Source organism: Salvia splendens, chromosome 11, assembly GCF_004379255.2.
Source record: "Salvia splendens isolate huo1 chromosome 11, SspV2, whole genome shotgun sequence".
NCBI lineage: Eukaryota > Viridiplantae > Streptophyta > Magnoliopsida > Lamiales > Lamiaceae > Salvia > Salvia splendens.
In genome coordinates this window covers 34740522-34767518 of record NC_056042.1, presented here as the reverse complement: position 1 = coordinate 34767518, position 26997 = coordinate 34740522, and the positions used below count along the sequence as shown (strand labels likewise).

The 26997-nt window shown below is 34.6% G+C and overlaps 2 protein-coding genes and 1 pseudogene across 2 annotated transcripts; 1 reads left to right on the top strand and 2 right to left on the bottom strand.

Annotated features, from left to right (window-relative positions):
- The first annotated feature begins 6915 nt into the window (after positions 1-6915).
- LOC121755096 (cyclin-D3-1-like) lies at positions 6916-8819 on the top strand. The gene is made up of 5 exons (XM_042150391.1): positions 6916-7244; positions 7362-7448; positions 7529-7823; positions 7904-8037; positions 8111-8819. The coding sequence occupies exons 1-5, from the start codon at positions 7011-7013 to the stop codon at positions 8348-8350; spliced, it is 990 nt and encodes a 329-aa protein (XP_042006325.1). The 5' UTR covers positions 6916-7010; the 3' UTR covers positions 8351-8819.
- Positions 8820-12451: 3632 nt separating this feature from the next.
- LOC121753563 lies at positions 12452-16963 on the bottom strand (annotated as a pseudogene).
- Positions 16964-18284: 1321 nt separating this feature from the next.
- On the bottom strand, positions 18285-24180 carry LOC121754877 (polyadenylation and cleavage factor homolog 4-like). The gene is made up of 7 exons (XM_042150169.1): positions 23546-24180; positions 22427-22528; positions 22067-22330; positions 20418-21068; positions 19108-20043; positions 18467-19015; positions 18285-18332 (listed from the first exon to the last, which is right to left on the bottom strand). The coding sequence occupies exons 1-7, from the start codon at positions 23888-23890 to the stop codon at positions 18285-18287; spliced, it is 2895 nt and encodes a 964-aa protein (XP_042006103.1). The 5' UTR covers positions 23891-24180.
- Positions 24181-26997: the final 2817 nt, after the last annotated feature.

Here is a 26997-nt window from a genome sequence, read left to right as displayed (position 1 = left end):
CGCGATGTCAACTACGATGTGTAGCCTGCACATCAAATGTCAATAGCCCTGCACATCAAATGTCAATAGCCTGCACATCAAATGTCAACAGCTTATAGTTGACATTATATGTGTATAGGTAATATGAATCATATATGTAGTTGACATTATATATGTGCAGTTGACATGAATTGTATATGTAGTTGACATTATATGTGTGTAGTTGACATGAATTGTATATGTAGTTGACAAAAAAAATAAAAAAAATAAAAAAATAAAAAAATAAAAAATCGAAAAAAAAAATTAATTTTTTTAAAAAAAATAAAAAAATATTTATTAAATAAAATGTATGATGAAATTACCATTCTGCCCTTTCACAATTAATTAATGTAAAAATATTTTCCATGTGGTAAATTCTGGACCACTCATTTAATAAAAATGAGTGGCTAATAATGCATCTCAATTCTCAATTAGGCTAAAAAATCTCAATTGATCACAACCCTATATATATATATATATTAATCATTTGAGGTTGTTAGAGATTTAGGGATTAATTTACATATAATTTAAGTACAATGTTGACTGCATTAATTTAATCAAATCCATTAGGATTGGTCGGATTCTAATGATATAATACTGACAAAATTAGTTGAATAAAATAAGTTTAGTTTTTCCCCTTTGAAAAATTTAACAAGTTAATTTATGATGAAAAGTCTTTGATTAACATTAAGATATATTATTGGATCTTGCGTTATACAGTTGTCTGTGATATTGTAAAATTGTAATTGAGATAATTAATATTGTTCATGTTTTCTTGAGCAGTGAACTGATCACATCTTCGAATTTTATTAAGTATTCGCATTGATGGCTTAGTTACAAAGAAAACATTTAACTTTCTCTTTAAAACTACTACTCCATTTGTTCCACAGTAATAGATGCATTTCATTTTGAGCGTTTGTTTTAAAAAAATGATAAAAATGGTTAAAGTAAAAAAAGAGTAAAGTAAAATAGAGAATAGTGTAGAGAGGAGTATTATTTACCCTATTATCTATCTTACTTTACTATTTCTTTACTTTAACCATATTATCATTTTTCCAAAACGAGTATTCAAAATGAAATGCCTCTATTACCATGGAACGGAAGGAGTATTGTATTACGAATGTATTGTCTTAAATTGTAATGCTATAATTTAACATTTTAATCTGAAATTGATATTATTGTTAATTAAGTACTATAGTTTATGGTCCAACTATTGGACCCTTCTTAAAAAATGACACGATCTTTCCTTTGATTTTGAAAAAAAATTCCAATTTTCACAATGAAAGTTCTTCGTTCTTAGTCGGATTCAAACTTAGGTATTGTATTCATTCTTCAAGAAGATGCATCTAATGTAGTATGAATTTTACTGAAAATTAAAATTAGTAATATTAATATTATGGTGTAAATCAATAAATAAACCTCTAGTATTATACTGATGCCTATGAATTGAAAATATGGTACAAATAAAGTAGACAAACGGATTTTTTTATAAAAAATATACTAGTACGGAATACTTGATAATGACATAGATTATATATAAAACAGATATTTTGAAACTTTCCTTTAATTTTGAAAAAAATTCCAATTTTGCATAATGAAATTTCTTCGTTCTTAGTCGGATTCAAACTTAGGTATTGTATTCATTCTTCAAGAGGATGCATCTAATTTATAAATTTTACTGAAAATTAAAATTAGTAATATTAACATTATGGTGTAAATCAATAGTATTTATTATCGCAGTAAACCTCTAGTATTATACTGATGCCTATAAATTGAAAATATAGTGCAAATAAAGTAGACAAACTGATTTTTTTATAAAAAAAATATACTAGTACGGAATCTATCTATACATATATAATAGCCGAGTTTTGACCTTAATTGCAAATATTTATAAATTTTGGATTGTTCTGTAAAACTCTATACATATATAAAAGTCGAGTTTTGACCCTAATTGCAAATATTTATAAATTTTGGATTGTTCTGTAAAATTTAGATATTTTGGTTGGTCAATCAAAAAATGACTTCAATTTATAAATATGGTTGTTACATTTTAATCACCATTATAAAAATTATTTGAATCAATTCATCTAATTATATTTCATCCATATGATAGGCAGTTAGACTAATTAATTTGATAAATGTGGGATGGAGGTTTTCTTCATAAAGGTTTATAAATTTTTGGCCGTTACAAATTTTTAATAATTTTGATTTAATCCCAATAATTCAATAATAAGAACTACATATTGATCAACCATGGAATTGGGGTTACACGAACTAGAAGATTTGTAACTTTGTAACCGCCACATTATTACACATTATTAGGAATTGTATTAATAATAGTTTAATGTAAATTTCAACACGCTATAATTTCTCTATATTTTTTTGTCTATATATATGTGCGGCATTCATTAGCTTATTACTCAATTTCTCATTTCTCATTATCTTTACCTATAATCTATTACATCACTGAATTTTCTATAAAATGAAATTTGTTGTCAGTATGATTCTTGCTCTTTATCAATAGCATCTTTTTATATTTCTCCATTCTATAAGTGTGATTGTTATGTTACTAATATTTGTTATTATGTTCTTACCAGTGATGATAGTTGAAACCATGGAAATGGAATTAATCTCTCTTAGTGATCTACAATCTACCATAACTTTATCAATCAAAGGTTGAAATCATGGAAGCATTCACCTTGCCAACTTTGGTTTTCAAATTGGTAAGTATTTTATGAAATTTTATAGTACAAATGCTAAGTTGTGTTCACATTTTTCACGAATGAAAATATTTATCGAAATTGCAATATGGGGGTTGTAGTTGACTTTAGTTTGAAGTTCTTATCTACATATGGGAACAAACTAGCCTGGCTGAGAAGATGGACGCAGGACAATGATAGTGTTGGAGACGACAAGCAGAGAAGATGAAAGCTATTGAAGATAGATGGGGGCCGAAAAGCGATGGGACAGAGCTACCTGAACACAAATTATTTTGTATTCTATTTTTTTTTTTGAATTTTTCATTTCTTGGTTGCATTCTGATTTATTATTATTTTATTTCTATTATTAATCGATTTTCTATTAGTGAAATCATTGAATGTTATATGATTAGTAATTAAATGGATTGATGACAAATGTAATTAGTTCCAACACAAGTATCTATACATCTATAAAATATGAGTTTTGGCCTTATTTTAAATATTTATAAATTTTGGGCACACTTTTGAATATTAATAATTTTGGATTTTGATTGTAATTTTGTATTTAATTTGTGTATCATTAAACGTTGAATTCAATCATGGTATTGTAATTGCCAATTACTCATTGTATTAATGATAATTCAATTAAAAGTTTGACAGTTGCAAGCAATAGCATCCTCATACGTTTAAGCGGTTTAACCATATTAATGTGGAAATCATGTTGATGGGTGCATAAAAATTTATACATAGAAGGCAAAACATATCCTTAAGTCCTTATACTTTTATTGTCTATTTCAATAGGTCTTTATACAATTTTTTCGTTTTAGTAAGTCCTTGTACTTTTATATTCGATATATTCAAATCCTTATTTGACGGTACCGTTAACTTTTCCGTTATAAAATAACACATCATATATTAATTATTTGAATATATTCCACCTAATATCCTAATTGAAAAATATGAACATAACATAAATATTAGAAAAAAATATTAAAAAAAACTAAAGAATTCTGAATCGTTAAAAGAAATTTGTTGTTTGATTATTTGAAGTTTGAATAATCAAACAACAAATCGTTAATTTATATTTGGAACTTCAAATAATCAAACAATAAATTTCTTTTAACGATTTGGAATTCTTTATTTTTATTTTTGTTTTTGTTTTTGTTTTTATCTTTTTTTTTTTATATTTATGCTATGTTCATATTTTCCAACTAGGATATTAGGTGGAATATATTTAAATAATTAACATATGATGTATTATTTTATGACGGAAAAGTTAACACTTCTGTCAAATAAGGATTGAAATATATTGAATATAAAAGTACAAGGACTTACTAAAACGGAAAAATTGTATAAGGACCTATTGAAATAAACAATCAAAGTATAAAGACCTAAGGATGTGTTTTGCCTATATAGAATAGAAAGAATCGTTCCAATTCCTTTGACAATGGAAAATGGACTCCTTCCTTTTAGCATCCATTTAAAATTTTGACAATTTAATCTAAATTTCTTAATAATAATGACATACGTTGTCTAATAAAATTAATAAATTAGAAGATTTGTAACTGCTATATTATTATGAATTGTAGTATTAATAATAATTTAATATCAATTTCTGGCTGCAACATGCTATAGCTTCATTACATATTTTGTCTATAAATATGTTTGTTGCTAGCTTATTATTCATTTCTCTATTGCTTTCTTCCGTTGGATCATTGAATTCTTTGAAGAAAAAAATTTGTTTTCAATAGGGTTTTTGCTCTTCACTAATGCCCAATAGTGGTACATTTATATTCATCTATTTTACACATTTTTTTTGTGATTGTTATGTTACTAATATTGTGATCCTCCTAGAAGAAGAAAAATTTTGAGGCGTTTGTGTTTTTGAAATGACCAAACCTGGAGATAGATCAAATGTAAAATTGAAAGGGAAGATGATTAGTGTGGGTGGTGCGAGTTTGTGTTTTTGTTTCTCATACACCGTCGGTGAATTTTCTGGCAATTATGACGAAGGCGTTGGATTCTTCTTTAGGGTTTTTTCGGGGCAAGAATGGATGGTTTATTTAGTTTATTTGTATTGTATCATATTAATGTATTGATTTAATCATTGTATGTTTTAGTAGGTTTATAACTTATGGTGGTACATATTATATATGTGTACAATACCTGTCCGTTTGCAATAAGTTTGTTATTTTGTGGTGGCCCATTATGTATTTCTAAAATTAATTGTTGTATTGATGTATCGGTCATATGTCTAATACTCATTTTATTCGCTACATAATTATGTATAGTTTGTATCGTTGATGAGTTACTTTTTAAGTAAATTAATATTTATATACAAATACTATTTATTATTTATAATTATATTATTTTTATATGTAGTTTCATACTATTTATTCATTGTGTACGCATTACAGTGTCGTTTCCTATAAAGTTAGGTAGTGAATAAGTTAATTTTTGTTTTGTGTGATGTAAATATTAGTACTACTTTATTTTTACAGACTGAATCAATATACATTAAATTAAATTAAATATCTGTGCATCGCAGGGGCATAACACTAGTACTTGATAATGACATAGATTATATATAAAACAGATATTTAATTTGTACAAGTCTTAAAACATTATGATATCATGCATGTACTCTTATTCGAGTGTTATTTAAAATTGGGTCCTTATTTCCAATAAATTGAAAATTATAAGTCGAATGGCTAGGATTTTTATTTTTATTTTTTTGAAGGAATTAAGAAAAAAAATTCACATTTTTAAAGGCTCTGCCTATTTCAGTGAAGTGACGCAAAATGATGGTACTTCTCTAACCAATGTTCATCTTTGACCAGTCATACTATATTATTGTGGCAGCAGTTATTAATCCATAACCCAATTATATCACTACACGTATGTTCTTTTTTGCAAAAACGAGATTCTAGCAATATTTTTATTTTTACGGAGTAGTATTTTTAACTTCATTAATTCAATACATTTAATATAAAAAAATCAATGCACAATTTATTTATTTTTTTATAGTTTAAAATAATGAATGAAAAAAATTCCATGCTTTAATCGTTTATGGTAATTTATAAAATTTACCCATTCGTTTCATAATAAAAGTCACATTTTGTCATTTCGATCCTTTTTATAATAAGAGTCACATTTCACTTTTACCATAAATTATAACTAGATCTTACATTTCACTAACTCACTTCACTTACATTTTATTATAAAACGAATATAAAAAGGTGACTCATATTCCACTAACTTTTTCAACTCACTATTCTTTACATTTCATAAAACTTGTATCCACACCAAATGTGACTCATATGGTTGAACGGGGAAGTATAATGTTAGTAATAATTTAATATAGTTTTATAATTAAATTAAAAGTTGAAAACAAAACAATTAAGACACCATATTGCACAAAAACATAACCACTAGATCATACTATATAAGGATACAAATACTATGATTACACTACCACACAAGGTGGAAAGATACCATTCATTTTATATACTCCATTGTTTTACATTTGATCATAACTATAAAAGACGAACAATTTATGGTATAGTCTACAGAATAAATGGTGAAAAAGAATCACCAAAATGTGAGTTGGAAGGACGGTGCAATTGAGGTCTACCATATGGTACTTTGTCACATAAATTTTGGAAAGGCTAATATAATTATTGAATCGACGACATTGATGCATTATTAAAGAAATCGACCAAAGCTATATTATTATGGAGTATGATTAACATATCCGTAATTCCAATAATCGAATTGCATCAAACTATCCGTAAAATATCTGTAATTCACATTAAGCAAAAATTTAGTTCAAATCCCAATGTTAATTCACTAACCACTCCTAAATATTACTCCCAAATTAATTTGGTGATTTTTTATTCAAAACGTTTCATTTCAACACAAAGGTAGGAGTATTAATTATAATAAAACCAGTTTGATTGATTCTATTCAAAATTCAAGGGTATTATTCAACAAATAAATACAAAGTAAATATGACAGTTACGATGATCTTACTAAATAGTGTGACCAACGGTTAAAATGTAAACCTCAACAACACATATAAAAACAATGAAATAAATAAATAATGGTAGTTATGGTTATGATATCACATGCCTAATTAGAAGACACGACCACCATTATCAGAGATACCCGCTTGTTTTCGCGGCATAAATTTCTCCCACGCCATTTCATACATATCCTTAGATTCTCTCCCAAATCTTTATTTAGATTTGAGTAAAACAAAATTCAACACAAGAAAAAAAAAACAACACTAATATGGAGAGTAGCTCTCAATCAATGCTCTCTCCTAGTAGTCTCCTATGTAAAGAGGATTTGGGAAGTTTAGGCGGTGAAGAGGATGAAGAAATTTCAGTATATGCAAATGATGATGATTACATTCAAACACTTCTTGATAAAGAAATCAGAGATGGAGTGTCCCAAATGCAAGATCTTCTCCGGAATTCTTGGATTCAAAGGAGGCGTTTGGAGGGGATTGATTACATTCTCAGAGTTTGTACCAAAACCCATTTAGTGTGTGTTTGATTTGAATTTAAAGATTGAATCTTTGTAGTGTTTGGTGATTTTCTTGATGAATGAGTGGTAAAGATTGGATTTTTTTTTATGCAGAAAAGGGAAGTTCTTGGATTTGGAGTGGAAACTGCTTATGCATCAGTTACATATCTTGATAGATTTCTCTCGATAAGATCTATTGATGTAAGTTGGTTTTGGCTTGGAAAGATTCAATTTTGATAATGTGGGCTTCATTTTCTTGAATGTTTTTTGTGTGAATATAGGAAGAGCAATCTTGGGCCATGAGGCTTTTGTCTATGGCTTGTCTGTCACTGGCTGCCAAAGTGGAGGAAATTAGGGTGCCAGCATTGTCTGAATTTTGTGTTGAAGATTACAATTTTGAGAGCAGTGTGATTCAGAGGATGGAGCTTTTGGTCTTGAATGCTTTGGGTTGGAAAATGGGATCTTTAACCCCTTTCAGTTTCACCACATTCTTTGCTAGCAAGTTTTGTGACAACAATTCACCACCAAAAAACTGGCTTTCAAGAGTCAAGGAAGTTATTTTGACCTCAGTGAGAGGTTGGTTAGTGTCTTTTTTTGTCACCCTTTTTCTTGAAAGTTGGATTTGTTTGTTTGATTGATCTTGATTTTGAATGTAGATGCAAAAATAATGTGTCATAGGCCATCTGTGATATCAGCAGCTGCCACATTGCTTGTATTAGACCAAGAATTGACAAAAGATGCATTGCACCTCAAGATTGGTTGCTTGACACCTCTTCACTCTTACAATAGTGTGAGTGCTGAAAATTTGATAATGAATTATCAGTATTTGTTTAGGGGAATTAATGGGATTTATAATCTTGCAGGATACTATCATTTCTTGCTACAATTCATTTCAAGAAATGGAGATTGAGAGATTGAATGTAGCCAAAGGCATTGACTCTCCTGTTCTATCCCCTATCCAATTACAAGATTATGGAAGTTACTCCGTGAATCCCTCGAAGCGAACACGCCTCGTGTTCGATCGGATGGATGAATCCTGCAATGTGGATGAGAAGAAGAAGAAGAAGAAGAAGAAGAAGAAGAAGAAGAAGCCAAAGCCTTGAAAGGAAGCATCAACTTGGGTGAGAGTTATGCTTGTGATGATAATTTTCATGTTTGTATATGATTTATGGAGTTGATTCGACACAAAGTAGAAAGGAAATATATTCATTTGGGAAAAGGGGAAAGGAAAAAGGAAGGATGAAGTTTGGCAGAAGAACATGAAAGCTACATGAGAAGTTTGAAAGAATGAAAAGGAAAGGAAATGAAGCTCACAAAGATGATGACTTTCACACAGTTTTGGCCATTGGGTTTTCTTGAAAAACCAATTTGTTTGATTGATTATTTTTAACTACATATTTATATTTATAGCTTATTATAGCCACATGCAGCCCTAGTTTTAGTGGGTCTGCTTTTTTTCAAATTGTTTTTTAGGTTTTGGAAAGGTGAGAAAAAATAATGTGATTGAGGAAGAGGGTTGTCTGCTGTCTCTTTGATTAGATACACTTGTGTTGCAATATTTCCCATCACAAATGATGTTTAGTGTAAAAATTTGGTTTGATATGTTTGATTTTTGGGAGCTCATCTTTTTCTTTTCTCTTTCTGAAAAAAATCTTGCCCATGTTGTGCTGAGGAATCTCTCTACTTGATGGAACTCTACATGTTTTGCTTATGTCTAAGTGTGCCATGAGGATTGTACTCTTAGCTTTGCTTGTTGTACTTTCCTTTCTTTGCAACCACCAATGTTTCTAATGTTTGTGTGGGTTGTGATTGTGTTCTGTCTATCCTACTTTCAAAAAGGGTCCACTTAATTATATACTTGAATCATGAAACTTAAAACAAAAAGAAAAAGATACTAGTGCTAGAGCTAGTATATGATTGATGTTATTGTAACATTAATATGAATAGCAAGGCAAAGTTGTATTCAGGGACGGAACCAGAAATTCTATGTAAGTGGAGCAAAATTCTATACAAAGACATTTTAAGGTTTTGAAAAGGGGCATTTATAAAGGTATTTCAAAAAAAATTTAAAAATAGTGATCAAAATAGCACAAATAAATTTTTATGAGGTGGGCCATTTGCCCCTTGTAGAGTGCATATACATCCGTCCTGGTTGTATTAGTTATTTTAGTACAATAATGGCGTGAAGACTGGTCGGGGTTAGTGTTTCCAACAATGATCTGAGTTGAATTTTCAACTGGTTGTGTTTAAAAAGATTTATATAAATATTATACGGTCAAATCTTTTTTTAGGTATTATTTCCTTTTTATATTAGTTATAGATTATTGTTTTATTTCCTTATGTGCATTGGCGAACGCATAAAAATTGAATCCTTATGTTGATTATTGATAAACAGCTATAAGTGAGGCGTTTCTTCATTTTATGAAAACGTTTTTTTATGGATATATGCAGAGCAAGGCAAGGGGCATGTGGCTTTTGTCCATGTCTATGCCTGCGTCTGTGTCTGTGTCTGTGTCTGTTTTCTTGATACAAGTTCACCCAAACTCATGCCCACCAGTGATGAGCCTGCGGCTATCATACCGAGCCCACAATTCCGAAGACGATGACCGGATTGATACCAAGATTATGTCAGTCGTTAGATCATAATTTAAATATTTGTAACTTGCTCCCTCCCTCCCAACTCCCAATCTATTAGATTGTGGACAGTCTTACGGAGAAGGGTTCGATTTATGAGAAACTAATAACCAGATAATGATTTTATCCCTATCTCTTTCTGCTTAATTCTTTAAACATATATTTCACACATCAAATCATAACAATCTATATAAATAAATAACAAAGATAATGTGAATGCAAGCATACTTCAACTAATGTACGCCCTAAAAGGATCACATTGTGTTTGCATGTATTATGTTGTAAAACAATAAGTTGTAGACTCAAGACTTACTTGTCTCACATCTCGATCTTTTATATCATCCTTGCGTAAAGAGAAAAAAATTTTTTGTAAAAAACCTTCGAACTTTATATTGTACTTATTAGATAGATAATAGTATAGGATAAGAAATAGTGCAGGTTGGGTCATTATTAGATCAACACGACCAACTCACCATTTGTGCCCGTAACAATACAATATGACCTAAACGGCACGAATCTATTTTACGCCATTCAAACCAGATATAATATGATTAAACCTGATTTACACAATTAATTCTTATTTAAATGAACAGGGAAAATAAAACTAAGTATAATAAAAAAAATAAAAAATTGAAATCATTATACTCCCTCCGTCCACAAAAAATAGAGCACATTTGCCATTTTTGGTTGTCCACTAAAAAAGGAAAGTTTTCAACAACTTCTCTCTTACTCTTTTCCTTCTCTCTTACTAATAATATGGACCCCACATTCCACTAACACTATTTCTCTCTTACTTTTTTCCCGTCTCTCTTACTAATAATATGGACCTCACATTCCATTAACACTACTTCTCTCTTACTTTTTTCACTTTTCTCTTACTTTACCAATTCCACATTAAAACTCGTGTCATCCAGCCCAACCTAGACCCAACAGAAAATTGTCGATCGGGTACATAATAAGGACACAAACTCCATCAGATTTGATCCAAACCCATTAATTTCGTGTGTGTTCATGTCGGTTAAAAAATTATCACCCATATGTGAGAGTAGACATACCTTGTCAAAGAACAAAGTGTGTACTTGTTGGAGCACCTCCAAAACATTAGCCAAAACTCTCTCCCTTTCATGGGTTTTCTTTTGAAATAGGCTTTCACCACAATGTCAACACAATGTCAACACAATATCAACACAGCATCAACCGTTGACACTGTGTTGACATTTTTGTTGCTACTATTTTGTCATCTGTTGATATTTTCTAACGGTACAGATCATAGTTTGGAGTTTGTACAATATTTAGAGTTTGCATTTGATCACATTCCTAAGGATATAAAACAAGGGGTGTGATCAATTGCTAACTTTCTTAAGTTACTAACTCTGTTAACTCATCAACGCATTGTATTAAAAATGTCAACACATAATTTTGTTGACATTATGTGTTGACATATTAATGTCATTATGTGTTACACAATAAACTATTGCTGATTATATACCTAAAATTTCATAATATGACTATGGAGTAAAATTACATATTTGCCTAATTTCAATATTATGTCACTTACAACGATAAAAAAACTGTTAAGGACGTTTTCTAATACAATTACTTAAGAACGCTAATTTATGTTTTTAAATATATCATCAACGCTTTAAAAATGGATGTGCAAAGCACAAATAATAACTAGAAAAATGCATATGCAGAGGCGGCAGTAAAAGCGTTGCGCGGCTGAGAGAGGATACTGTAGGGAATAGTGGGTCTCATTATTCTAATAGCCAAAAAAGAGTTGCGCGACTGAGAGCATATGCAAATGAGTGGCTAATAAGGACAAAACATATGATTGAAGACTTCCTACATTATTCTCTTTCTTATTTCACTATTTCTCTATTTTAACTATTTATAATATTATTTTTTTAAAATGAGTGTAAAAAATAAAATGTCTCTATTATATGAAACGGAGGGAATATATCATGAACATCATTGTTTCCTATATTGGTATTCATTTATTTCCTATATTGGTATACAATTCATTTCACGATTATCTAAGGATATGCAAATGAGTTAAAAATATTATTTTTAGATTAAATATTAATGTATCAAGGTGGTTGGCGAAGGTCATTAATTATTTTAGTTAATTGTATATACACGAATGTAATTGTTTCCTACATTAACTAAGGATATATTTTTGCAAATGAGTTAAGAAAACATGAATTTTATTAAACTGAGATATTTCAAAAAGAAAACATACTCCCTCCCATTCCGGCTATAAGCAACACATTTCTTTTGGACATACTAGTATTTAAGAAAAAAATGATATTTAGAGAGCTAAATGGAGAAGAATGAGTAGGAAAGATAATAAAGTAGATAAGTGAAAAGAAAATATAATAGGTGAGATAATAAAGTAAGATAAAATCTTTGTGTTATATTTTGCCAAAAAATTAAATGACTCACTTTAAGTTGGACATCCTAAAAATGAATAGAGTCGCTTATGGTGTCTTCCTAACTATATTAACTAAAGTTCAAGTTTTTTAGCTCCATTTGTTAATTTCTTTCTCTTTAAGGAACACAAGAATAGTATAGAGGTGCGAGATTTGAGTCCTTTTAGGGCATAACAAATTGTTACATAACAAAATTGCAATACAACAACGCTGAAAATACTTGATATTATGAAAATTGATGCACAATATGGAAAGCATTTAGAATCCTTTGAACTTGAAACCCACTAATAGTGCATTGTTAGTAATTTGTACTAGACGATGTATGTTGCAGAACGGGAAAATTGATCGACCAAGGCATATGAATGCCTTAATCACTCCAGTTATCCTGGTCACTGGTGGCAGCCTCCCCGTTCTTCGATTCATCCTGCATTTTGACATAAAACGATGGTTCAAGTCGCAGTCTTAGCATATACTACCATTGTGTAAACACGAGGTTCCAAAAGCTTACATCTTCAGTGGAAATGGACTTGGGTGGAGACCAGACAAGAATTTGCCTATCATTGCCACCAGTATACAACTCCTATATGATATATAGACCAATTGATTAGTCATCTGAAAGATAAAACTCCGATGAAAATTTCCTAAGCAATTGCCAATCGAAAAGATCCCTCTCCCAGTCCCCGCTAATTTAATTGTACTTGTGAAAAATGGTCACAATGGGATATGGGAAATCATATTGTAGCCCATTAACAACCTAAAGAATGGCAAGTTCATACATCTTTATGAATGGAACATAGATCTAATGGCATATATTCTATGGGGCATGCAGCATGTGTACAATATATGAGAGACAGGCAGACCTGATCTTGTGCATTATACCAACAGCAGTTCACATTTTCATAGTGGCCACGAAATGCGTACTTAGTTTGGCCAGACCAAATATCAAGACCTGATAGATTGAGAGAATAAGTGCATCAAATATTTGAAACGGGATTATGATATAGTACTAAAGTAAGTAGAGTAAGTGTATACTTTTACAGTGGTCATGCAAGGAACAAAAGAAAGAGCTGAGTCTTGGGATACAGCCATCTGTATGGCCTTGCTACTTTGCAGGCGTGCAGTTTCAAAGTTGACTAGTGTATTGCAACCAGACTCTATATCCCACAATCTCAACCTTGAATCAGAACCTGAGTCAAAAGATCATAACTAATTCAATATTTTCAAATGAACAATCGTAAAACGATGTCGTAGTCAAAATCACTTGTAACCAGAGCAAAAGCAAACGGACATTCTGAAGAGAAAATACTCTCAATTCTAGATTCTAGAACCACTGAAAGAAGGAATACTCAAAGCATATAACTGTGGAAACTACTGTAAAGGAATCCTTAAAATCTAACTTCCTGTAACAGATACTCAAAGCATATAACTGTGGAAACTACTGTAAAGGAATCCTTAAAAATCTAACTTCCTGTAACAGCATTAATATACAACAGGGTAGGAAGAGAACCAATAGCAATACTTTTCTTGTTCTTCCATGTAGAAATTGGCTTAAAACTTAAAAGAAATGTAAGAACTGGTCCAAGCGCCATATATGCTATAGACCAGTTGAGAGTCATCAAATGAAAGGTAACAGATGATCATAAGATTCATAACCATCACATGACAAGCAATGCAATACTTTCTCATGTTTAAAGTCATTTGAAAGAAAAGAAGGGAAAAGGAATATGATTATCCAGACAAATAAAACCCTGCATATACTTCTTATCTCAAGTGTTCTAACAGAAGAAAGTAGTTATCCAAACTGAGTTCACATAATATTTCAGAACAAAGAGAAACCATAAAGCTGGGAAGGACAATAAGATATAAATGTTTCTTCAACAGTAGTGAATTCAACCTGCGCTTAGAAGATACATGCCATCTTCAGTCACCTTTAATCCAGTTACTACACCATAATGGGCCGTGGCACGATCATGGCTCGAAATCATTCCAGGATGTGATCTCTGTTTTGCACCTTTCATTTGACTAGGAACCTTAGTGACACCCTGGGACTTTACAGTGTTACCATTAGTTGATTTTTTTTGAGGTGGTCGGGCTCTTGCAGAACTTTGATGTGATGATGATTTCTGCAGAAGATTCCATAAGATTATACTAACATCAATATTTCATACAAGCATGTGATACCAAGAGTCCGTTTCCTAAACGTGCTTAGTAGTAGTCTATATGTGCAGCATTTCCTGTATATCATGATTAAATTTCTACTGAATGATTGTCTTATTTAAATGACAAAATATGGCCACAGGTCATTGCAGTTTTGAATAAACAACTTTTAATTCTTCGGAATCACAGTAATAAAACAAATCATGAGATGAACATGTTACTATGTTAGCAAGCTAATAGTTAAGGAGGCAATACACAGAGTATTAACTTAGAAATCAATTAAAAACAGAAATCGCAGGAAACTGGTACCTTATTTGTTGCTGCAAGGAGAGGTGGACGTCTTCCTAACTGGGAATGGGATTGATCCAAAACACGAAAACACCCAGCCCGTCTGATGTCCCAGAAGCGTATTGCACCGTCACATCCTCCGGTGACCAATACCCACTCGCTAGAAGTGGACCACTCCAACGACATTACTCCATCTGTCAAAAGAATCAGGAGATATTAACAAAGATTTAGTAAATTGCAGTACAAACATTATCTACACACATGTATTTGAACTATTAAGAGTGACAAAAGAAATAAAATGACTTTCCTATATTCCATTTGGAGGTAGTTCGATCAATATTAATATGTTGTGTTACTAATGAAACTAAGGCAGACAACAAGAGAGGTATTAGGCTTATGCGAAGTGAACAGAACAAATAAAATAAAGTACTCAAAGGAAGAGTCTAGCATCTATTAGAGTAAGAAAAGGCTAGATGAAGTCTAGTAATTGGCCAAACCAGCATTATTAAGACTGTATATTAGGACAAGGAAATATATGACAAAACATAAAGAGAGAGAATTGAGAGATTATATGTAAAACGTGTTAGTTCAGATCTATTAACTGCAAATTATCCTTATCGATACTTGTCCACTTTACACCTCTTAAACTCAGAAAACACAATTAATTTGCTGACATTATATATCTGCTTCCAAGTGCCTCAAATAAGCATTGTAAAATAGCCTGATTGTTTAAAAATTCAAATAAAAGAAATTTCAAGTTTTGATCATTAGAGATTGTAAACTAGAGCAGAATACATACTCTACTTGCACATTGCAAATATGTACGGATGCAACTGCCCATTTCAAAGTTCCAGAGTGAATAAGAATTTTAGAATGTAGAATTTGAGGGGCAGAGAAATCATATGAACCATTTTAAGTCTTTCTAAGTTACATTTAAGAATTACTTGTTTTTGTTAGATGTACCCAAGTTGAATATTGAAGACTAGACCACAACCAGGCAATGATTTAACTTCATGCAATGCAAGATAGTCCACCAGTATCTCCATACCGCGATGACCAGACAAAGTGTGAGCAAATGCACCAGAAGCAATATCACACAATCGAACTTGGACATCTTCAGTTCCAGCAGCAATTAACATGTGTGATCTTGCTATTGAAGACATAGCATTTCTATAAACCTTTCCAGGCATTTTGAAATTCATTACAACCTGCAAAGGATAATTTTACAAATGTAAACTTGTAGAAAAATGAAATAGAAGAAACTGGGGCAGATGGCGGCAAAATATCTCACTTGTGTAGTATTCGTATCCCAAACATTGATATGATGGTCATAAGAACCAGTAACAAACAACCCCGTGTCGATCGGATACCAGATGGCAGATGATATCGCATATTTATGCCCATGCTCATGCTGCTTGTTGATGAGAAGCAACGACTTATGCTTTGAAATTCGGCCACGGCCATCATGATCTGTCGCTCGCTGAACATCATAAACTGCAACAGTTGCATCCGACGCACCAGCCAGTAGATATCGACCCTCTGTCAAATCAACCTGATCTTGAGATCATAACGATCCCAGAAAACCTCCTTTTAACATATATTGCATTGAGTAAACATGTTTTTGACTTAATTCACAACAAAGACAATGCATTATAGGCACTGAAACAGGAAGCTCAATATGAACTCTGACCCAAGTCCTCTGCTGTCAAAACGCATACCAACTTGGGACAAATATTCATTCCAAATAGGAACTCTGATTCGTCAATTAAAGGAACAGTCATCATTACCTGCCGATCCTAAACACGACACAATTTCCATTACTGGAAACACACAGAAGCAAAAAATCCAACATCCAGCTTACTACCCCACACACACACTGACTGACTGACACATACATACATACTATATCAGGTAAAAAAAAACGTCCTCTCTATAACAGGAAAAGGAATCAAATCCGCCAACCATATGCAGCAGAATCGACGAAAGCTGAATATCAACAGCATGAAAAACACTCCAATCAATATAATAGGAAGGGAAAGGACCTGAAGTGAGTTGACTGAGCCGCGATGAGAGTAGACGATTTCCTTGGAATTGGAGAGCTGAATGGACGAAATCCTAGATTTGGAAAATGCGACTGCTGAACAAATTAGGGCGAAGGTTCCCGAGCTCTCTCTCTCTAGTCTCCTTCCACATCGTCCTCGCATCTTTGATCTTTCGCCTCCCGTAACCCACTCCGATCACTCCGCCTCCGATTCTCAGCTCAATTGCTCAACACAACTCCAATAACGACTAGTTTCGGATTTTTCCTCCCCAATTTTTTTTTTGGTTATAATTATCTCAACTCTCTAGCAAACTTATTGATTACTTTCGGTCTTCTCTGATCTCTCTATCTTCAGTAAAATCCAAATTATTTTATTTTTTAGTGCGTGAGAATCACACGAGTGGCACGTGTCGGATCGGGCCGAACAAGTTCTGTTTTCGGGCCGGCATGCAAAGATGCCATTCCAATCAAATCTCTCTTTAGTTTCTTTTGGAGAAAATGTTCAGAAAAATCATAATTTTTTGTAAATTATAGGAGTCAATTATAAACGCATGCACATCTCACACTATAAAGTTATTTCGATTGTCACTCGACCAGACAAGATCTCATTCAATCAAACCACTTGCATTTATCAAATTTCCTGATTTTTTTTATAATTTTCTTTTTTTTCAATAGAAGTATTCATCAATCCCGATGTAACTAAGTTTCTCTATATTTGAAACTTAATAATGTAACTAATGACAATTACTAAGATCAAAAATTATGTCATGTACAATATCTGAACCTATTCTTAATAAAAAGAAGAAAAAAAGCAATGAAAAATCACATGAAATTACATTAAAACTTAAAAGCCATTCCCAATCATATAAGCTATAATCAGCAATTCACATTTTTGCCATTACAGAATAAAACATGTCTCACTTTAAATGAAATTTCCACAAGGAGACTGGAGTAAGAGCGAAGAAGAAAACATTGCTATAGCTAACTACAAATTACATCCAATTTAGCAATACTTGAAAAATGTTAAACAAAAAAAAACCACAACTCATAGCAGATGCAGCAGAAACTGCTCTTTCTTCAACCCTATCGTGTTCCTTCAGAATACAAGGATACAAGCTCCTCTGTACAGGCGAACCTCCTGCAAAATAAGAGCAAGTATACACCCCACGTCCTACCCCTACTGTCCTGCACTCAACATCGAACAAACAACCCGCCACGCCCTACCCTAACAATAATTTTAAACAATGGCTTCAACACAAAGTGAAGTACCACTCTTATGGAAAAAAGCTAGTAAAGAATGCTAAAAAAGAGAGGGAAGAATGGAGGCCGCGATGTGGAATCTGCTCAACTCTTTTTCTTTTCCACAAGACCGATAAAACAGGTCCACTTCTCATGTACACATTTTCTGGTAGGCTACAGATGCTATAGAAAAATTAAAATAAATTAAAACAAGTGGGTTACATGTGACCTGTAGGCCATCTCAGGATGTTAAACACACCGTGGTTTTTTCCTTTTACTACCTTCTTTGGTTGATTCCTGCACACGGAAAGCAACGAGAGGGTTGACCTTTGTTCCAAGTATAACCGCAAAATAAAAGTGCAATTTAAGACACCTATTAAACAAGGCAGTAAATGTAAGGTTCAAGAAAGAGAAGCAGAAAAAAGGCATACCATTTCATCCTTCTTATAGTCTTCCGATGAAACCCCATGTGAGTCAGACCTACATTTAGCATGCACTATAGGACCTAACTGCGATGTGTCCATTCCAACTGTTAATCCACCTGGTGCATGCATGTATACGGCTCCCCTATACATCCATTCTTCCATCTCGTCACTATAGTAATCGTCAAAGGGCTCTCCACATAATGCGCAAGCCTTCTGGCTATCATCAGCGGGAACAGACATTTCTTCATCCTCCTCCTTTTCCACAGTATTCTCAACGGGCAAGAAACCTGGAGCTGTTTCGGTTCCCAAGGCTTCTGTGCCACTGAGCCACATGTTAACACTCACAAACCACTTTGGAGAAGGTTTTGTCTTACGGTTTTTTAGAGTTCGATTCTTGTTTACATGCCAATCCATATGCTTGCTGTGCTCTTCTTGGTCTTTAAATCGATGGCCACATGTTCTGCATTGCCTTGGAAGATCAGCATATAAAGCCGTAATTGCACTTTCATGACGAACCTTAAGACTGTCTTGATCGAACTCCACTCCGACAGAATCCTGGCATTGTGTATAGATTGAAAATGAAGATAGGTGCACATCATATAGGTAATGATGAACAAACAGGATACAACAAGCGAACAGACATATACCTGCTTTGGTAAAGATATTAAACCCTGGACCATTAAAGAAGAAATTAACCCTGAAAGTCCATTCCCTACAGAGGCATTAGGAGCAACTTGCCCATTATTTTGACCAATAGGATATGCCTGGGTAGTTCCTGGATGAGAACCCCTCGGTGGAGGCTGTAAAGTTGCCATGGGTACTTGAAATGACATATTAGGGCCGTTTAGGATTGGCAAGGAGGATTGCATGCCCGGAACTAAATTATGTGGAGTAGTGGCAGCAGGACCCTGCCCATGAGCTAAGTTTCCATAGTTTAAAGGTGATACCATTGTATTTGATGAACTGGGCACTGAATAAGGCAAGTGTATATTTTGCCGTGACTCTCGAACCACTGAAAAGTTTGGCGGTGCTGCACCATGCAAATTCATAGGAACCATTCCTGGACGAATACTAGAAATTTGGGGCAAGTTCAACTGTGGCATGCTTCTACTGCTACCAGGCTCAGACTGAACTTGGTCGGCAATACTGGAACCATTCTTCATACCAAACTGGCCTCTAAACTGCATTTGCTGAGGAAGACTCGTGTGTGATGGCAAAACCTGTGAGTTTTGAAAATTTGCAGGATTCCATGTTTTTCTTAAAGCAACATCACCTGATTGAATTTCAGGAGCTAGTGAGTCGTAGGTGGAACTAAATGTGGAAACAACACCAGCAGGCCCACCAGACTTCCAATCAATATTTGAGAAATTTCCAACTTGGCTCCTTTGCTCCCCACCAGTTAAAAAGCCTCTACTTTCAGCTAGAGAACCGCCTCCTTTGGCATTAAATTGGTTCTGAGACTGCTGTGGCGGCAAAATCAGAGATTCTCGGCCAAAATTAGGAGGAATATGGCTTGTCAAATCACTGGCGCCAGCAACATTTGGCAGAACTCCAGCAACATTGTTTACAGACCCACGAGTAGACTGTCAGAAAAAACATGCAAAAGGTCATGGTTTGAGTCTAGAAGAAACATCCAAGTAGTACTTCAATTATATTCAAGTGTGGGGTCTGACTATTCTACTAAAGATTAGAAAAGACATAGTTGCAACCTCCATTCAGATCTTTTACTGGTCACATAGATCCACCAATTAAAATAATGTGCCAATACAGATGCTTAGTCATACAAATGATATCATTTACTTATAAACTTAAATATTTTATCATATAAGTGATGAAAATTTAAATAAGGCTACACAGTTGGAAGTTAACACCACATTTATACGAGAAACATTCTCAAAATAAAGGATTTTAATATAAGAAGAGTAAGCCTCAGAAGAGTTGCCTGTTAATCACTCACCAAACGTGGAGCATGGTTTGCAACAATGCTCTGTCTTCCAGTCAAGTTACCTAGAGGTGGAAGAGATGAATAAGTATCACTAGACTGCTTCCGATCTGCTAAAGATGGGGTCATGTCTTCCCAATCAAATTCTTCCTCTTCAGTGTTTTGCCATGTCCTGATACCTATCTTTTGCTCAGCACCATTTGAATCCAACTCATCTGATTTATGATGTTTATTGTTTTTTTCACGTTCATCCATCCCATAGGCACTAATCAAAGCTCTCGGTCCTCTAAGATCAATACCACCACTATATTTGTACACTGAAGCTGCTGTTGCTGCTGCTGCTTTATGCTGTGGTTTGAGATTTCCCTGCAAAGTTCTTTTCCGCCACTCACTCGGCTCCTCTTCTCTGTTCATCACTTTGCTTGGCCCATAATCAGTTCCAGGACGAGATGGTGACTGCCTAACAGCGAGTCTCTTTGTGGAACTATCCATGCCAAACTCCTCAAGTGAAGGACCAGCAGGTGACAATGATCCCCCAGGCCCAAGTCCATAAGGAGGGGAGGACTTTGTTATCCTAGAAGCTGATGGAATAGACTTTTTCACAGCATCTAAACCAGAAGTTGTAAGGCCTGCACGACCAGTTGAGCTCACTCCTTCAGTTCCAAACTGCAAAGTAAATGACTTTGAATTATGAGTATCACTAACTGTGCCCCTGATAGGATTAGTTCAGTTAAAGTTCCATCAAACATCAGTTTCATAGGATGACTCTTGCAAATATTGACATATGATCTATAGACTATACCATCAAATCAGGCAACGCTAGATATATAAGATCATTCTCTTGCAAACGAAGATGCTATCACTAACTATACCCAAATGTCAATGAAATGAATTCAGAGCAGCATGACTTCCATAAGAAATGAGCACACGAGATGTCATGAAAAAATGCAAAACAAAAGAAAAGAACAAACAATCAAGACAAACAAACAAAGAGAAGTAAAGTAAAACCATTATCAACATAATTCAGCAGTTAAGCTGAATATGAGAAATTATAACTTCTGCAGCCAGTATGCAGCCACCATTCATATATATTTATGGATATAAATTTGAACAGAAAGTCAGAAACTATTTTGTCAATTTCCTCCAACTTCGAAAAATATTTGATAGGCATAAAATTTGATCATACAAGCCAAAAACGTGAGAAACATTTCTGAGGCACTATTCTTCATCACACCATTTTCAAATATCAGTCTAAAACAAGATATTCCAATATAGGGGGAAGGTTAGGTATCTGGGGATGAATGTGCCACTTTAACACAGAAAGGACACAACAAGAGTTTCAATAAGGAAAGCATGATGGTCCTTGTCTTTGCCTGTTCCTTTTATAACCTTTCAAAATTCAAGAGTTTTCAGCATCCTTAATAGCACCGGATTATCTTAAAAAATTGAACATCCGCCTATCTTCAAACCACTAAAACACTAAGAGGTTTACAATGATAGAGCATTGCATTGATATCCAAATTATGATAAGAGTGGGTAGCAATACAATTGATACCAAAGAAACCAAACACACACGCTCTCGCAGACATTTTATAGGAGCAGAAAAGGAAGGGAGGAAATATGGGAGTTGAAATACAAAGAACCAAGATCTTTCTGAAGCTTACGGGATCTACTGATGATTGTCCAAACTGATTTTGTGCTTCCAAATACTTTGGGTTTATGTGTATCCCATGTGTAGGTCGAGGAGATTCAGAAGCTCTTGAAGAGCTCAATCCAGAAGACTGGCCATTCACAGGAGGAGAAAACGGCAAATGTGTCTCAATCTTTTGAAGCACTGACAGTGGGAATACTGTTGACCATGTACCAAAAAGATGGCGCATTGCTTGGTGCATATTGGGGTGGACTTGTGTGTAAGCCTCACAGAAAACCTATTAAATGAAAAAAAGAACAATAATAGGCATGTGAAAAAAAGGGCGAGAATGATAAGCAAGACTTCAATTGACATGCACTCAAACTGGTCTGACCTCAGGCAAGCGAGCAGAAAAGAATCTAATGTATTCCTTGCCTATGTTCTTCACAATGCTATCCAAAAGGTACAAAGAAGGCAGTTTATGTTCGACAGAAGCCTGAAAAAAAATCAACTATCAGAGAATGTAATCAAAGAAAATCAACCATCACATGCCCTGCACCAAAATTTATGGTTATATTACTCAAATTTGCTACTCCTCTCTTCAGCCATAGGAGAAGACTCTCTGATTTTAAGCTATGAGATAAAGTATAGAAATGTAACACCTCTACGAACAAACATTTAAATTTACAAGATCTTGTCTAGGACAAACGTCATTAAGTGACATTAGATAATACGATGCCGTCTTGAGCAGAAACCTAAAATTAGAGCCTACCAACAATATTTCATCACAAGGCATGGAACTCCAAGAGGATACAATAGCAAGATAACACAAAGAGCATAACATAAAAAGAAGAGTCCACCCATCTCTAGATAGATGAGAAAATCCAGGGCCACATAAATAAAAGTTCTTCAACAAAGAACAAAAAACAATTCCAATATCTAATTAGAAGGGAAAAAAAAAGACAACAAGCTTGCTTTGGAACAAATTTGACAAGAGCAAATAGGCCTTGCTTTGATTTATTTGCAGTTCAATAATGTACTGTCATGAGAAGATCAGACATGATTTTCCAACTTACAAAATTTAAGTGCACAAGAGTGGACTCATCTCAAGTTTACATAATTGTGTTGTGAGGAAGTTACTGAATTCAATTTTGAAGCTTGATTAGTGTTGTCTTTGGAAGTGCACTTCACATTAAGTGAGACACATCATCAATTCCATATTATTGATCAATTTAACCAGAAACTTCAAGTCAATCTGTGTTATCACCACTCTCTTAGTTTGTTTAAACACCCAGATTAAGGAGAAGACAATAGAAATTGAAAAACTTCCAACAGAAGAAGGGGGAAAAGATAATTAAAAAGGAGAAGAAGTAAAAGAAGAAGACTCATCCAAGTCAATCAACCTTCCAGCACTACAATTCCATTTGCAACGACTACAATACACTGGGGAGAATCGGAAATTGCAACTCAGATTACAAGAACTACCATAGCTGCCGAACCCTAAGTGCTATACCTCAATAATCCGGGAACAAATGGCACCAGCAATGCCCTCGCCGTGCACCCGCTGCTCTCCAGCAATTATAGTGAGATCAGTGATGATAGGCTTCGAATTGATAGTGAGCTCCGACAAAACAATCTCATAAATCCGAACAATTTCGTCAGTTCCCAGCGCCAAACCAGCAGCACCACCAAAAACCCTAAGTTCATCCTCCCGCTCCTTCACCATGGCCCTAAATCTATCGAGAAGTAACGGCGGAAGCGGCTTCATCCCTGCGCCGTCGTTCTGGATTTGCGGAGGCTTGCTGAAACCCCCGCTGCTCAGAGGCACGGGGTTCTGGAATCTCGAACTCCGGTCCATCGAATTGAATTAGGGCTTTGAACCACCGAGAGAATACAAGCTACAACAAAGGCGATAGGAAAGGCGTAATTCAGAATCAAGATGGATTATTGGATGCCTTCGCCTATGGAGAGCATTGGTGGTGTTGGGGGTGAACAGAAAACGACATGAGGCTTACAGGATAGGCAATTGACGATGGGAGATGGATAAAGTGACGGTCGGAGTTTTAATTGAAGGCGGCGACGGCGGAGGATGAGGATCGAGATCTGCGGCGAACTACCTATGAAACAGAGGGGGGGTTTGGAGGGAAAATCGGGTTTGTGGGGGAGTTTACACTAAATATTACGTAAATGTACCCATTTTGTTATCTATTCCACAAATGGGAAAAACGTCAACCACATTGGCGTTTTTATTAGTAAATACGCCAACGTCATTGGCGTGTTTTAAGGTAAATACGCCAACGATGATGGCGTTTTATACTTGTGCCGTATTTTGGGTGTATGCTCTCGGATTGTAATTACGATTAAACACGCCAACTTGGTTGGCGTGTATAAATAAAAAACGCATTTGTAAATGGCGTGTTTTCTTTGTTGAAACGCCGAACATATTGACGTTTTGTAAAAGACGCCAACCGGAGTGGCGTATTTACTTAATCATGAAAAACGCCATTCTGAGTGGCGTGTTTAATCAGACTGATATACCAGGCGTTCCTCCCCAAATCGCGAAAACCTCACAACACACAGCCTTCGCGATTTCTCCAGCTGCGCGCCTTCTCTCCGTGATTTCGGCCTACATTCATCAATCGGTGCTATTCTCCCCCAAATTCATCTATTTTATTCGGTTAGTATGCTTACCTTTTACATAATTATAGTAATTGGTGGATAGCTAGGGTTTGTAATGGGTTGTGAATTGAGTAGAAATATTATGCATTTTGGATTGGTTGAATGATATTATTGTTGATTATTATGTTGGATTGTGTTGGTTTAAGTTAATTTGTGTATAAATTTGATTATAAGCCTAAACCCTAGGGTTTTTATAGCTAAAAAATTGGGCAAATTGTTTTGATTTATGTGGGTTTTGGTTGATTAGTTTAGATTGTTAAATTTGTTTAGGTTAGGCAAAATTGAAATTGGTAGGTTGGGCGAATTGTTAATTGAAATTGTTAATTTTGTGTAGGTGAATTGGTTTATGATTTTGAATGTGCAATGTTGTGTAACTTGCTTATTTGATGTTGGTGTTCAATTTTGTGATATTGGATTAAATTGTATCTAATTATTGAAATGGTTTATGGTTGGTTATTGTTGAATTTGGTTTATGAAATTGGATTAAATGTTATGGTTGGTTATTGTTGAATTTGAATTATGTAGGTAAATTATGGCATCATCTTCAACCTCTCGTCGTCGGCTTGCATGTGGTCCTGCGGATCCATCTGTATTATATTTTCAGAGACAACACGTCTCTAACAACATATGGGCAGGAGTTCCATCCGAAGATGTACGCTGCCGACGATTTGAAGGAAAAATTTGGGATGTTCCCATCCAGCAACATGTCTTGACAATAGTGGACCAGATGGGGTTTGGGGGTATGTTAAGGTGTGGTAAACCAAAAGAAATTGACCACCATCTTATCACAGCTCTGATTGAACGTTGGAGGCCAGAGACTCACACGTTTCACTTTCCAGTCGGTGAAGCGACTGTGACACTGGAAGACGTGGAGGTCTTATGGGGCCTGAAAGTTGATGGAGAGGCTCTGACAACTTACATCCCCCCGACGGACGCGGGATATTGGACGGACAGGTGTATGGATTTTCTAGGATTCATACCGGAAGCATCCGAGTTGAAGGAAATGGCTTTTAAGCAGACGAGCTTATCGCGCCAATTGAGGATTGAGCTGTCTAATGACCACGAACACTACATATATGCTCAGCGGGCTCGTATCTATTGTCTGCTATCATACCCGACGAAAGATTAGCGTGACCATTATAGTTACGATCCCCCATGCAAGTATGAGCAGTGCTGAACACTCTAATTTGCCAGTGTTCATCATGCTTCCTCAGTGTTGCTCGGCACTCCCACAAACATGGCGGTAAGGACTTATCTTTCGGATTTCCCTGTGGCCACTTACAAACTGCATGCCATCTCTTTCCTTTACTTTCAACAACTGTATATTGTCGGATTTTTTCCAAATGCCAATGAGTCACAGCTGCCTTCAATTCCAACTTCGTTCTAAATTTAGTATGCAAACCGACATTGGTAGGATCCTTTTCACTCCAATAATGCACACTGGGATCATCACGCTCAAAGTTTTTGGGGTCAAAACTATCATATGGACCTGGTAAGGTGCGAAAGTAGTTGATTCCAGGCTGTGGGAACTGTGGAACTACTCTTCCTCCAACTGCCCTTCCACCAACTGATGTTTCTCCAACTGCTGTTTCTCCAAGTGGAATGGATGGTCTTGAAGCAACAAATTGTTCATCATCCGACGGATCACCATCTGAGTCTGTACTAACCGTGTCGGAATCTTCAGATTATAAGGTGATTGGGATTCAAGAAAGCGGCTTTATCAGGACCTATTATGTTCCTCCACCACATCACAATTGTCACGACCCTAAATGCACGCCTCCAGCTTCAAAATCTTGTTGTTTGCAGCTAAATATGGTTCTTCGGCTTCGTAGACGTACAATCAAAAACTTGTGTTTGCAGCAAAATATGTTCTTGGGCTCTCGTTGACGTACCAGCATCATACTTATGACATGATGACCTAATGATGTTGAGTAATTGCCGAATACTCATAACATATATTCCAATTACACCTCCAATAACCAACTCTCACTAAACATTAGCTTGCATGCATACTTCTTCTAGTTGAACACCTATAAACGTGCTCGGATCCAAAGCATATAAGTACAATTTCCATTATTTGAATATTGTTTCATCATTATGCAGCTCTATCCCGCCATCCTTTCACAAATTTTTTCCACAATGGTTCATCGTACGAAGTTTTCATCAAACAAATGGAATCCTTTAGCAAAAGGAGGATCATACGAAATAACTGCTCCTGGGAATTACTATCTTTTCCACCCCAATATAAATTGACACACCACTTTCCATACTATCTTGGCAATAATG

What these genes read in the sequence shown, in the direction of transcription:
- LOC121754877 (XM_042150169.1), bottom strand. Translation starts at nt 23,890, where the DNA reads ATGGACCGGAGTTCGAGATTCCAGAACCCCGTGCCTCTGAGCAGCGGG. An exon ending in CAAACCATGCTCCACGTTTG is followed by an intron (nt 20,044 to 20,417) that starts GTGAGTGATTAA and finishes TTTTTCTGACAG; the next exon opens with TCTACTCGTGGGTCTGTAAA. An exon ending in TAATATCTTTACCAAAGCAG is followed by an intron (nt 19,016 to 19,107) that starts GTATATGTCTGT and finishes ACACAATGCCAG; the next exon opens with GATTCTGTCGGAGTGGAGTT.
- LOC121755096 (XM_042150391.1), top strand. Translation starts at nt 7,011, where the DNA reads ATGGAGAGTAGCTCTCAATCAATGCTCTCTCCTAGTAGTCTCCTATGT. An exon ending in TCTCGATAAGATCTATTGAT is followed by an intron (nt 7,449 to 7,528) that starts GTAAGTTGGTTT and finishes GTGTGAATATAG; the next exon opens with GAAGAGCAATCTTGGGCCAT. An exon ending in CTCTTCACTCTTACAATAGT is followed by an intron (nt 8,038 to 8,110) that starts GTGAGTGCTGAA and finishes ATAATCTTGCAG; the next exon opens with GATACTATCATTTCTTGCTA.